The following is a 13,396-nucleotide window of genomic DNA, read 5'->3' as shown; positions in this document are numbered from 1 at the left end:
TATAACAGATCCTTCTGGAGGTCACTGATTCATAGGGTCGCCATAAGTCATAATCGACTTGAAGGCACATAATGAGAAGAAATGGAGCTGTGCCGAAAATAATTGTGTGCACGCGTGCATTATGACAACACACAGATAGGGACAATAATGATTCTCAACAATAGCAAGTGCTCTTTCAGCTATCTGGCCAGCTGGTGCTGTATCATCATTCCACCTTCCTCAAATCCTTCTCCTTATGCAGGGAGGGGGAATGTGTGGCCCTCCAGATGTAGTTGGACTACAACTCCCACCATCACTGACCATTGGTCATGGTGGCTGGGGCTGATGGGAGTTGGGAGACCAACAACATCTGGAGTAGAGATGTGAAGGCCTGGAAAAATGTGGATTTTTTTTTCTTAAAAAACATATCCCCCCTTTTTTTTCAAAGCCTCTCCCCTCCCCCTGAACAATTGAAAATTTTGGGGCTATGGCATGTGAAACTGTACAGAAGCTTGTTTCAGTCTGGGCAAACCTTCAGTTTTTAGAAGTCCATGATAAATATCATGATAAATATGAAGAAGCAGAAAACTGAAAGGAATAGCTCAGAAAATGAAACTGATTTGATTTCATGCAGCATTCAGTTTGGTTCCCTCCCCTCTTTTCGTCAGCCCTTTTTATCGAAATGAGTGCTTTGGATCTGCTTGACACTGTGGAGGACTGGAGGAGACATAATAATTTCCAGAATTCATAATATCTTTTTTTTTTTACTGTTATGGATGGATTATTGTTTTAATTGTTTTTGACTGCTCCTCATAAACTGGAAAAATGAAAAAGATGCTAAGTTCCTTATAGATCAGCAGTGTTCAGCACGGTTTGTAACAAAAAAATTAAAAAGTAAATTAAATTTGTAATTATTGTCTGAAGAAACTGTACTTTTAATATGCCCAACATGATAATTCAGCGGCGAAAAATAGTAAGTGCCGCATATTTCTCCATTTCCCCCAAAATTTCATTTTTTCCCAAACGCAACACAGAAAAAAAAGGGTGTAAAAGCCCAGATCTACTCACTTAAGGTGTACCACAGGGATGGTTTAAGAAGGACATAACAACCACCTGCTGGATCAAGCCAATGACCCATTTCGTCCAGCATCCTGTTCTCAAGAGAGGTCACCCAGATGCCTCAATGGTAATCCCACAAGTAAGAACCCGGGCACAACAGCACTATCCCCTCCTGTGGTTTCCAGCAGCTGGTATTCAGAGACATTTTGCCTTTGTCAGTGGAGGTAGGACATATCCACCATTGCTGGTAGCCGCTGGTAGCCTTCCCCTCCATGAATGTGTCTAATCCTCTTTTAAAACCATCCATGTTGGTGGCCACCACTGCCTCTTTGGGAGTGAATTCTATAGTTTAACTATGCACTGTGTGAAGAAGCACTTCCTTTTGTCTGTCCTGAATCTTTCAACATTCATCCTAATTGGATGTCCATGTTGTTCTAGTGTTATGAGAGAGGGGGAAAAAAAGGATTTATCCACTAGTTCTGACCAAGGCGGTAAATATGTCCAATCTGTTGCACTTCAGATGACAAGTGAAATCTAATGCAACTGAGCGCTGGTCCCTACAAAACAATCCCCTGCGCACAGAAAATAAACCTGTCACTGAGAAGACTAGTCTGGGAGAACTCTCCAACATGCTAGCTTTCTACATGCATTTGTCTTACGTGCAAGAGCATTTAACCATGCAAGCCCCCTACCAGCCTAGACCTGCTTTCCCAAACCCGGAGACCTCTGGACGTTATTGGACTCCAACTCCCATCAGCCCCAGATAGCACAGCCAATGCTCAGGGATGATGGGAGTTGTAGTCCAACAACATTCATGGGTCACCAAACTGGGGAAGGCCTATACATAGGTTGGCTACCACAGTTAGAACTAGCCTCTTGGTTAAGAGCTAACATGCTATTTATTTATTTATTTATTAAATTTATATCCCGCCCTTCCTCCGAGAAGGATCCCAGGGTGGCAAACAAGTGACAAAACACTGAAAGCCTCTATAAAACCTCTTTAAAACAAAACATCTCAAAAAACATTGTAAGAACAATTCCAGCACAGATGCAGACTGGGATAAGGTCTACCATGGAGCACATCCTTTAGAAAATAAAACAAGAACTGGCCATGCATTTATCTGGGATCATGTTTTTGTGTTTTATTTTTGGACCTAATTACATGCCCAATCTCATCTGACCTTGGAAGCTAAGCAGGGTCAGGCCTGGTTAGTACTTGGATGGGAGACCTCCTAGAATACCGGGTGCCGTAGGCTTAGAGGAAGGCAATGGTAAACCACCTCTGAATACCTCTTACCATGAAAACCCTAAGAATATATCCAAAAAAGATTCATAGGGTCACCATAAGTCGTAATCGACTTGAAGGCATATAACAACAACCATTATGAATTATTTATTTATTTATTGCATTTGTATACCACCCCATAGCTGAATCTCTCTGGGTAGTTTACAACAATTAAAAACATTAAAAACAAATATACAAATATAAAAACACATTTTTAAAAAGCAATTTAAGACACATTCTAAAATGCCTGGGAGAAGAGGAAAGTCTTGACCTGGCACCGAAAAGATAACAGTGTTGGCAACAGGTGCACCTGATCAGAAAGATCATTCCATAATTTGGGGGCCACCACTGAGAAGGCCCTCTCCCTTGTTGCCAGACTCCCAGCTTCCTCCGGAGTTGGCACCCAGAGGAGGGCCTTGGATGTTGAGCGTAGTGTACGGATGGGTTCGTGTCGGGAGAGGCGTTCCATCAGGTATTGTGGTCCTAAGTTGTGTAAGGCTTTATAGGTTGAAACCAGCACCTTGAATCGAGCTTGGAAACATACAGGCAGCCAATGCAAGTGGGCCAGAATTGGTTTTATATGTTCGAACTGTCTGGTCCCTGTTACCAATCTGGCTGCTGCATTTTGCACAAGCTGAAGCTGCCGAACAGTCTTCAAAAGCAGCCCCACGTACAGCGCATTGCAGTAATCTAACTTGGAGGTTACCAGAGCATGGACAACTGAAGCCAGGTTATCCCTGTCCATGAATTATAATGGTATTTCAGTTTATTGTATATTTCTGAAGATATTTTCTTCAAGTTGATGTTTATTTGAATTTTGTTTTCTAACAGTGAATCCAGTAACTTTTTTTTTCATGTTGTGAGGTTCCTTGAGCATAGATTACTATGGAAAGGCAGCATGCAAATAAACCATGATGATGTTGACGATGATGATGAGTCAGCCAGAGCTTGATCCGTGCTGATGCCTTTTGCGGTGAGCCACTCAAGAGCTGTGGAGTGGAAGGCAACGTGAGTGTGTGTTGGGGGCAATAATATTCTTTTCCAGGTTCCAGTACAGCTCCACCCACAAAATGCTCATAGGCCCTCCAACAATGACCGTGCTATAAACTGGAGGGTGGGGTGGGGGGCTCATAGCCTTCCAGAACGTCAACTCCCAAGATCCCTAACCAGAATCCAAAAGAACTGGAGGGCTCAAGGACCCCTACTCCTGCTATAACAAATAGTTCCAGTCAGGATCAGGAGGAATCAAGAGTAGTTCAGGTCTCCCTTCCTACCTGCCTGCCTCTCGCTCCCTCAGGCAGGGTACTACCACTCCAACAAGTGGATTTTGGACAGCCCTCTTCTGCACAATGCCTTGAACGCACGGCCTGTGGAACTCCCTAGCAACATCGCCCCCCTGATCCTCTGAGGGGCAGCTCTGTCTCGGCTGTGCGCAGCTCATGGTCACTGACAGCAATCATCTCGCCTGCTCCAGCTCAGTGCCATGCTAATTCAAGTAAAATGACGATTGCACTTCCCTCCTTCAAAACCTGGCACTTGACTGCCATTTCCAGAAAAGTGCTCAAATTACTGGCTGTGTTATTAAGGGCACAATGCCATGTCTCTGGCAATCACATAATGGTACACTTTTATTAAAAAGGCAGGAGAAAAGGGCAGAGAACATGAGAGTGAAGAGGGATCTGCATCATTATTAGATCGGTGGATTAAGTTCCCATTCAAAGCAGATTTCCTAGAGAGTCCAGATTACTGTTTTAAATAAAATAAAATAAAATAATCCTCTTTACATAACAGGAGTTTGCTCGCTGCCATTCACATAGGGCAGAACCACAGGAGAAGGCCTGCCTGCATTCTGCAAGTGCCGTCAATCCCACGGTTTGCCCTGAAAAGCATGCTAGTCTCATGGGGCCCAGTTTTGCCGACCTGGCAAATGCCAAAAACTCCCACCGGCTCAATCTGAGTGCCAGCGTTATGTTTGGAATGCAGGCTGGAGCTGGAGGTTGGAAGGAACATTTGCAAAAGAGGCCAGTGTCTAGAGGCACTGCCAACTTTTTTTTTTAGCCTGAAAGAGAAGGTCTCTAAAGCACCCATTACTCTGGAATAAGAGGGCAGTTACTACCACCCCACTGCAGCAGCTGGACCTAGACAGGGATGTGCACTCAGCTTCTAGGACAATACCATGGAGGTTTACTTCATACAAAGGCCAGATGAAGCAACAGAGCTGTTTGTAAACCACCACAATAGTTTGTGAGTTGATTGTTCACATGACTGAATGCTCCTCCATACAAAAATGTTTCCTGAGCATAGAAAAGAAGCGTATCAGGCAGAAGGGGCCTAGCCTAGTCTTTTTCCTGGCATGCTAGTTTTCTGCATGCAGGGACCCCTTTCCCAAATGGAATAGTCTAACAATGATTCTCACTTGTAATCTGAAGTGTACAGTCCAGAACCAGGCTTACTGCTTCATCTGCCATTTGTGAAAATTAGCCCTGACTGGTAGCTGGGGGGGAAAAAGCTTATGCACATAGCTGATGGGAAGGTGGGGGTTGGATTGCACATAGGTGCACATAGGATTATTGTCTTTACTGAGGTTATCCTACTTTGGACACATCATGAGAAGACATGATTCACTAAAAAAGACAATAATGCTGGGAAAAACAGAAGGGAGTAGAAAAAGAGGAAGGCCAAACAAGAGATGGACTGATTCCATAAAGGAAGCCACAGACCTGAACTTATAAGATCTGAACACGGTGGTTCACGATAGATGCTCTTGGAGGTCACTGATTCATAGGGTCATCATAAGTCGTAATCGACTTGAAGGCACATAACAACAACTATTAGAAATTCTGCCATCCCAAAGTTGAGTGCATCAAAGCACGCACAGAGTTACTCTCAGGTTTTTTGGGAGAGACCTCCAGTCCAAGCGTTCCTAACCTATAAAGAGCACTTTCCCTTTATGAATAGAATGTCCCCTTACCTGCGTAGATTGTCTGGGAATGCTCTGGAACAAGATGCGGGGAACTTTTGGTCCTTCAGATGTACAACTCCCATCCACCCCAGCAAGCATGCCTATTTGCCAGGGATGATGGGAGTTGTAGTTCAGCAACATCTGTCCCAGAACTTTGGGTCCCCAAATGTTGTTGGACTACAACTCCCATCATCCCTGACCATTGGCTAAGCTGGCCGAGCATGATGGGAGTTGTAGTCTAGCAATACTTAGGGAACCGAGGTTGAAGAACACCGTTTACAGAACACAGATTCCTACACTTTGCCTTCCTAGGGAAATGCAAGTCCCACAGGTGCTTCAGTGGCCGAGAAGTGGCCTGAGGAGATAGCAGGCAGTCACTTGACAGTGGAGGAGAAAGCAGAAAAGCTATGCACAAGCTCAACTCTGGGCTTTGTGGCTCACCTTCATAGCAGTGGCCATTCAGCCACCACCTGAATAGTCTTCCTGAATAGACCCTGCATCAGAGAAGCAGTTACCTCTATACCTTGATGGAGAGGAGGTCTCCAAGTGGTGCCACATTCACAGAAACATGCACATAAACACACTACATAGGCAGCCACCATCCTCTCTTGATGTGCTACTGCATGCGTGTGCACTATGACAGCTCATGCATCCACATTAGCTCGACTAGAACTCCCCCCTCTCCTACCTCCAGCTTTGCACCCTCTTAGCTCTGCCAAGAGTCACAAACTCTGGCCAGGCCTGTAAAAATTCCATCTGGGCGAGTGGCATGAATTTGGCGCTGGTTGCTGCTATTGGTTCATGCATCTGCCAGAGGCCTCAGTCATTGTTCAAGCGCCTGCATAGCACAAAACAGCCAGGGCCGTTGGCTGAAGAAACCTTCAGCTATCCGCGGCAGCTGGTAAGCGCACAGGTGGAACTCATGTTCACTGTCCTGGATTGCAACATGACTGGTGACAGTGCTGACATGCAAGATTCCCCTCGTTCCATACATAGGCTAAGGTAGTTGGCCAGAGTACAGCCTAGGAACAATAGTATTAGTCGTAATCCCTTATTGAAATTGCTAGGAATTATGGGACGGCTAGTACATTTTTTAAAAAAAAGCTGAGGCAAGAAGAGGTTATGATTCAAGGAAGTCCTCTCAGCCACAATATGGGGACAATGCTGACCTACCTCAGAGGGCTGTTGTAGAGATGGCCTGATAATATCTGCACTGTGCTTGCAACATTTGACAGTACGATGCAATTATTAAGCAGGGTGATAGTATTTTCCTCACTTGGGAGACACAAAGAAAGGGCAGCCATAGTTCAATGCCTTGTTGCACAGAGTACTGAAGAGAAGTGCTTTATCGCTAAAATTAAATGTGAGACTCAGCATAAGTGCACTGTTGCTTATAGTTAGCCTCCATAAAAAGGCAAATAATTGTTTGATGCTCACCAAATGCTATTTGTTTGCATTTCTAGTAGGCTGTGTTAGTTAGCGGTTGCCCATTTGGAGTTCTTTCAGAGCTGGGGGACAGGGGAAATGCTCCCCTAAAACCCTTGTTTGCTGTTGCCTGCTCTTTCTTTGATGGTTTAATATAACTTTTTTAAAGTGGGAAAATTTTCGTCCTTGGAATAGTGCTCCTAGCCAATCAGGGATCACCTAATGAACAGGATGACATTATGACACACTACAGCCAATCAGATTTGGCAGGGGATGGCACTGAAGGGGGGGGGGATGCAAAACAAACCCAATCCAGTGTGCAGACATGTCTTCTGCAATGCTTTACTCTCACTCTGGGACAAACACATTTGACACCATCTGATACCAACCCACCCCGCCCCAACAATGCTAAACAGGGGAGTCTTTGTGCCAAAGCCAAGAGTGCCCCCCTTCAGCTCAGCCCTATTTCCTAGCCAAGAAGCAACCCTCCCCAAAACAGTACCATAAAGCCAGGAAATAATATGCCACATTAGCCCACATCAGCCAAAATAAAGTAGGACAGAATTGTTAATATCCACTTTTGGAGGGAGGGAGGGGTGATGCTAACTGAAAGCCTATCTACCAATCAAATCCAAGCATTGCCAATTTCCTGTTCCACTTCTACTGACACTCAAAACCAGCTTCTGCACCTCTCCAGAAGAGCATGCAATAGTGGCTCATCCGTATCCAGTTTCAAAGAAAGGCCCTTGTTCTATATGAAATTCCCAGAAAACACAAGACACACTCCTCCTTTCTGATCACAAGCAACCAACAGGAATTCACTGTTGTTGTTGTTATGTGCCTTCAAGTCGATTACGACTTATGGCGACCCTATGAATCAGCGACCTCCAAGAGCATCTGTCATGAACCACCCTGTTCAGATCTTGTAAGTTCAGGTCTGTGGCTTCCTTTATGGAATCAATCCATCTCTTGTTTCCTCTTTTTCTACTCCCTGCTGTTTTTCCCAGCATTATTGTCTTTTCTAGTGAATCATGTCTTCTCATTATGTGTCCAAAGTATGATAACCTCAGTTTCATCATTTTAGCTTCTAGTGACAGCTCTGGTTTAATTTGTTCTAACACCCAATTATTGGTCTTTTTTGCGGTCCATGGTATGCGCAAAGCTCTCCTCCAACACCACATTTCAAATGAGTTGATCTTTCTCTTATCTGCTGTTTTAACTGTCCAACTTTCACATCCATACCTACAGATTGTAAATACCATGGTCTGAATGATCCTGACTTTAGTGTTCACTGATACAGGAATTCAGCACCATAAAATCTACCAACAAGACCTAAAACAGCCTAACTGCTGCTTCACACATCATGACAAACCTGGATTTGCCTATGGGCAAATTCAACAGGGAATGGTGGCCAATCCTGACTCTCTGATGACCATACCTCCACGACATGGGACACTTGCTTGTTGCGTTCATGTGCTACACCAGGAGTGGGGAAAACTTTTTCAGCCTGTGGGCCATAGTCCTTTACGGGCAACCTTGCAGGGGCCAGATACCAGCAGTGGGCATGACCATAGACAAAAGTGGGCAGAGCAACTGATACCTTTGTGCAACAGCCTACATTCCAGCCACGCAAAGCTCACACATACTTTTCTCCATCCAGGCAAGCCAGAGGCCCTATCACAGCTCAAGGGCACATTCCAGCCATACAAAAGGACTCAAGGAGTGACCCAATGGCAGTCCGAACACCAGATAAAGAAACCTGGACGGCCACATTCAGCTCTGAGGTTCTCCATCCATCGGCTATGCTTTTGTGCATATATCTGTCATAACACTCACTGCTAGGATCTGTGGATAAGTGCCCTACATGACAACCCATTGAACTTCAGGTGACCGCTTCTCAGTTAAATACCTTCAGGCCCTGTACTGACGCCACCCACCCAGGCTGACCACTGGATCCTCCAAGACAGAAAGTAGCACAAGAGAGCTTCCTGTTTGCACTGAGCCTTGCTTGAGTAAAAAGATCTTCCTCAATTCTGATGTGGTCTTTGGTCCAGGACTTATCTCAGACTGGCCAGGCCCAATAATCAGCAGTGCAGTTAAGTCATTTTAAAGTCCAGACCAGTGGTTTCCAAGGTTTTTGCCCGCAGGAACCACCTGAAAATTGCTGAGGGTCGTGGCAGACCACTTAATGATTTTTTCCCCCTGCCTGTTGTAGCAACTTCAATGCAGCGTGCTAGACGCTGTGTGATTCTTAAATGCATTTTTATTGCATCTGTTCTTTCTTAGGTTGTATTTTATTGTGTATTACAATTTGCATTCTGCAGAATTCAAATTGTAATACAAAAAAAAATACAATATAAGAAATAAAAGAAGCAATCAAAATGCAATTAAAAATCAGTATGCCTCTTTAATACAGACATGCCGCTGTCCGCCTGGATGAAACTCATGGGTCCATGGCAGTAGTGTAGTGGCAAATTCAGAAGTGCAGGGTTCCTTCATGATATTCACGTCACGCCCCATCACAGCTACACCCCCCTTTTCCACTCGAGTCCACACTCCACTACAACAGATGTCCCTAGGAGCCAATCATCATGAAAGGAGAGGCTGTGTGTTAGCTACTGAGAAGAGTCTTCTCAGTGGCTGACCCACCTCCGTTCACTCTGATTGGCTCCAATCAGCACAAAATGACAAGGACTCTTCTCAGTGGCTAACACACTCCCTTTTCATGCTGACTGGCTCATACATAGGGCCCTGCCTAGGACTCTGCTCCCAAAGAAGTAATGGGTCTACGACCCTCCGCAACCCAGATGACTGCACCCCTGGTCCACAGACCACTGTTTTGGGAAGCTTTCTGCTAGACGTAATGGTCTTATCCCCAACTCCCATCAGCCCCAGCCATTGCGGCCAACGATCGGTGATGACAGGGAAGTTGCAATCCAACTTCTTTAGTTTTAGTCTAGTTTCTTTATTTAGAATTCTTTGTAAATTCACCAGTTCCCCTTTGGACCCTGGTACCCAGAACTGCGCAAAAGTGCTTCAAAAAGCCATATAACTTCCTACATTCAGAACACAGATGGGGAAGTGGGCTCCACATGTTGTTGGACTCCAACTCCTGCATGGCCGACGGTCAGGAATGATGGGAGTTGGAGGCTAGCAAATGTCTAGAGGGCCACAGGTTCCCCTTCCCTGATTTAGCTGATGCTCTTGTAACTACAACCAATCACGGCTTCAGCCTTTCCCCGCTGCGCAACCCACAGCTGAGTGGTGCGGAGATTATTAACCTCTGTAGCCCCTAAATTCTTCTAAACAGCCCTATTTTCTATGTTACTGATACCAGGTCAGGGTTGCCACCTCTGTTCTGCAGGGTTCCAGTAACTGCTGCAGGCATTCAACAGGTGATGTTTCCCCTATCAATGAATCTCCAGGGCAAGAAAGGTTTTGCCCTGTTGGATTTTATCACACAGTTGATTACAGGGACTGGAGCCCAGTCCCCAGATCTTTGGGTGCCAGTGATAAACAAAGTCTGGGTTCTGTGTGGACCCAGAGGCTCTTATGCAGTTCCCATTCGTTTAAATGGGGCAAGCAGGAGCATTTCTGCTTGGTGTCTGTCCCTAATTGTAGGGCAAAGGAGCGACTGATATATTGATATCAAAATAAAAAGACTAGTCTAGCCCAGTTTCTTGTTTCCAACAACAACAGCACAGATACCTCCAGAAAGCTTGAAACAGCCCCCAGGACCTCAATATTCAAAGCTGTTACTACCTCTGAACAGAGAGATTCCATCTAAAATCCATTGACAGTCCCACCCACGAGACTGATTTTTTTCAAGATCCATGATTCTACAGCAATGGTGGAGAACCTTTTTTTTCCTGCCTGAGGGCCACATTCCCTTCCAGGCAATGTTTTGAGGGCCACATGGCAGTGATGGACAGGGCCAGAGGCAAAAGTGGGCGGGGGCGGGAAATGTAAAATTTAACTTTCTTACAGGAGGCTAGTTTCTATACGCACTCCTCTATCCCTCCATCCAGAGACGCAAGCGGTGGAATCAAGGACACATTCTAGCTAGGAAAAAACCCGTGAGGTATGCAGCACGTCTAGTGAAGGGATGCAGTTTGGGGAGAGTGCCGAGGGCCAGACGTAGAGGCCTGGAGGCCACATTTGGCCTCTGGGCCTCAGGTTCCCTACCCCAACAGGCTGGTTCACAAACACACGTGAAAAGAAGCTGAATGATATAAAACACTGGATGAGTGACACCAAATATATGAAATGACTCCAGTGTTTGGAGTGACACCAGACGACGCAAGCATTCTGCCTGTGCTGTGACGGTCCGTTCACACATGTAAGCCAACCTGACACTGCTGCAGCCGCTGAGCGAACAAGCGTACATGCTCTTGAGAAACAGCCCTCTGATGCAGGCCAAACTATGCACGGTCTTAAGCCCCGAGTTTCAGATTGCAGGGTTTTCAGCCAAAAAACATATTTGCACCAGCTAAACAGATGTAGAACTTACACACACACATACACCCAAAAATCCAAGCTGCCCTCTGCTGAAGCATGGACATTTTTTTGACTCCAAGTTAGGCAGGCCTCCAAAACAATTCAAAAGTAGCAATCAAGAGGCCTTTCAGAGATAACTTCTACCTCGCCACCTTTGTAAGACTTATTCCTTAGAAAGAATTGCACCACTGAACATCTGCGGCTTCAAAGTGGACCTCCTACGGCCCTAAGTGGTTCAAGAGCTTCTCTTGGTCGAATAACCCTTTCAGCACCTATTTTTTGTTATATGCCTTCAAGTTGATTATGACTATGAATCAGTGACCTCCAAGAGCATCTGTTGTGAACCACCCTGTTCAGATCTTGTAAGTTCAAGTCTGTGGCTTCCTCTATGGAATCAATCCATCTCTTGTTGACTTTCCTCTTTTTCTACTCCCTTCTGTTTTCCCCAGCATTATTGTCTTTTCTAGTGAATCAGGTCTTCTCATTATATATCCAAAGTATGATAGCCTCAGTTTCATCATTTTAGCTTCTAATTATAGTGTCGGTTTAATTTGTTCTTGTTGTTATGTGCCTTCAAGTCGATTACGACTTATGGCGACCCTATCAGTCAGCGACCTTCAAGAGCATCTCTCGTGAACCACCCTGTTTAGATCTTGTAAGTTCAGGTCTGTGGCTTCCTTTATGGAATCAACCCATCTCTTGTTTGGCCATTCTCTTTTTCTACTCCCTTTCTGTTTCCAGCATTATGGTCTTTTCTAGTGAATCATGTCTTCTCATGATGCATCCAAAGTATGATAACCAGTTTCATCTTTTTAGCTTATTTTGTGTGCGTGTGTGTGATCTATATATATGTCTGATCTTGTTCCTGCCCTTGAGCCTTTGTGTGTAGAAGGCTCTAGTCCTCCTTGAAGCATGCACCTTTGCACATGTGCAACAGTAAGGTCTCCCATCACCTTTCAAAGGCAGAAACAAACCTTCATTTCTGCCAAAGGACTGCCTGATCCAGCAGGCTCTTATGAGAAAAGGGAAAAGGGGGAGGGAATACACCCACCCCACCCCCACTGCAAACTTGAGGAGACTGGATGGATAAAAAATAGGGAGGGGAAGAGAGAGTAAACTATCGCAAATCTGATATTCTATTCTATTCAAGATCTCCAGGTAGATTACTGTTATTATTTTACAAACACCACCCCATTTAAAACCACACTTTGCCTGTAAGCTTTTCAGACAATACATCTTAGGCGCAAATGCCATTCCGGTGCCCAGGTTCGAATACAAGAAGATCGGTCAACTTGTCATGATTGCATTCGGGTGAGCTAATCCCATTGCAACAGCATCAGCCTAGCTACGAAGGAATTTTAACTCTTTGCATGCAACAAGCCAGCTATTGTCGGTCCAGCATCAGCCCAGCTGCTCTCGCCGCAAAAGGAGGCAGCCTCTCTACTTATGCAATGCATATAAGAGAGAATCTAGCTTGGCTTTCCACACAGAAATACCCCACCCACACCGGGTTTTGCAATCGCGGACGCACGGAACGACACGTTGAAGCCCGGCAAGCATGCAGACCACGGGGTCGTTGCCACGACCGAGGCAAGTTTTCCACGCCTTTGCAAAGGAGAGCGATTGTGTCGGTCGCAAATAACGACAGAGAGACGGCAGAACGGAAAAGAGAGAGAGAGAATGTGAAGCTCTACCATTTTGATGCAAGGGTCTCAGGTCAAATGAGCCCCGATGCTCTTCTGCTTGCAGGGGGGTTGTGATCTCCATGAAAATGTTAGGATGTGACAGATTATTATTATTATTATCATTAATAATAATTTGGATTTGTTCCTCCCCTCGCCTCCTCCCTCTGCCCCCTCCCTTTGCAGTGGTCTCTTCTGCTCGGCTGCCGCGGGCCTGTGCGCTGTTCGCTCTCCGGCGCCTCTGCCGCTGCTGCCACCGCCGCCGCCGCCTCCTCCTCCTCTCCCGTTCCCCGCCCCTTTGGCTGCCGCTTCACTCCATCCTCCCGATCGCCATGTTAACCCTGGAGGAAGAGAGAGGAATGCTGGCGGCCCAGCAGGTCGGAGACGTCGCCTGCGCTGCGCCTGCGCGCACGGAGACTGCCGGCCCTTTCGGGATTTTTTATGGATTTGATCAGATCGGGATGTATTCTGATGGGCACCTAGGCACATTTTGGGCAGGGGAAAAAA

The 13,396-nt window shown here is 45.7% G+C and overlaps 1 protein-coding gene across 1 annotated transcript in view; it reads right to left on the bottom strand.

Annotated features, from left to right (window-relative positions):
- ZBTB47 (zinc finger and BTB domain containing 47) overlaps positions 1-13,091 on the bottom strand; it is a 55,618-nt gene extending 42,527 nt beyond the window's left edge. Inside the window, exon 1 of the mRNA XM_061586016.1 lies at positions 12,902-13,091. Within this exon, the coding sequence (XP_061442000.1) occupies positions 12,902-12,904 (3 nt within the window). The 5' untranslated portion in view covers positions 12,905-13,091. The remainder of the gene's footprint in view (positions 1-12,901) is intronic.
- Positions 13,092-13,396: the final 305 nt, after the last annotated feature.

This window comes from Rhineura floridana, chromosome 10, assembly GCF_030035675.1.
Source record: "Rhineura floridana isolate rRhiFlo1 chromosome 10, rRhiFlo1.hap2, whole genome shotgun sequence".
Classification (NCBI taxonomy): Eukaryota; Metazoa; Chordata; class Lepidosauria; order Squamata; family Rhineuridae; genus Rhineura; species Rhineura floridana.
The sequence above is the reverse complement of the archived record's forward strand: the minus strand, read 5'-3'. Positions and strand labels throughout refer to the sequence as shown.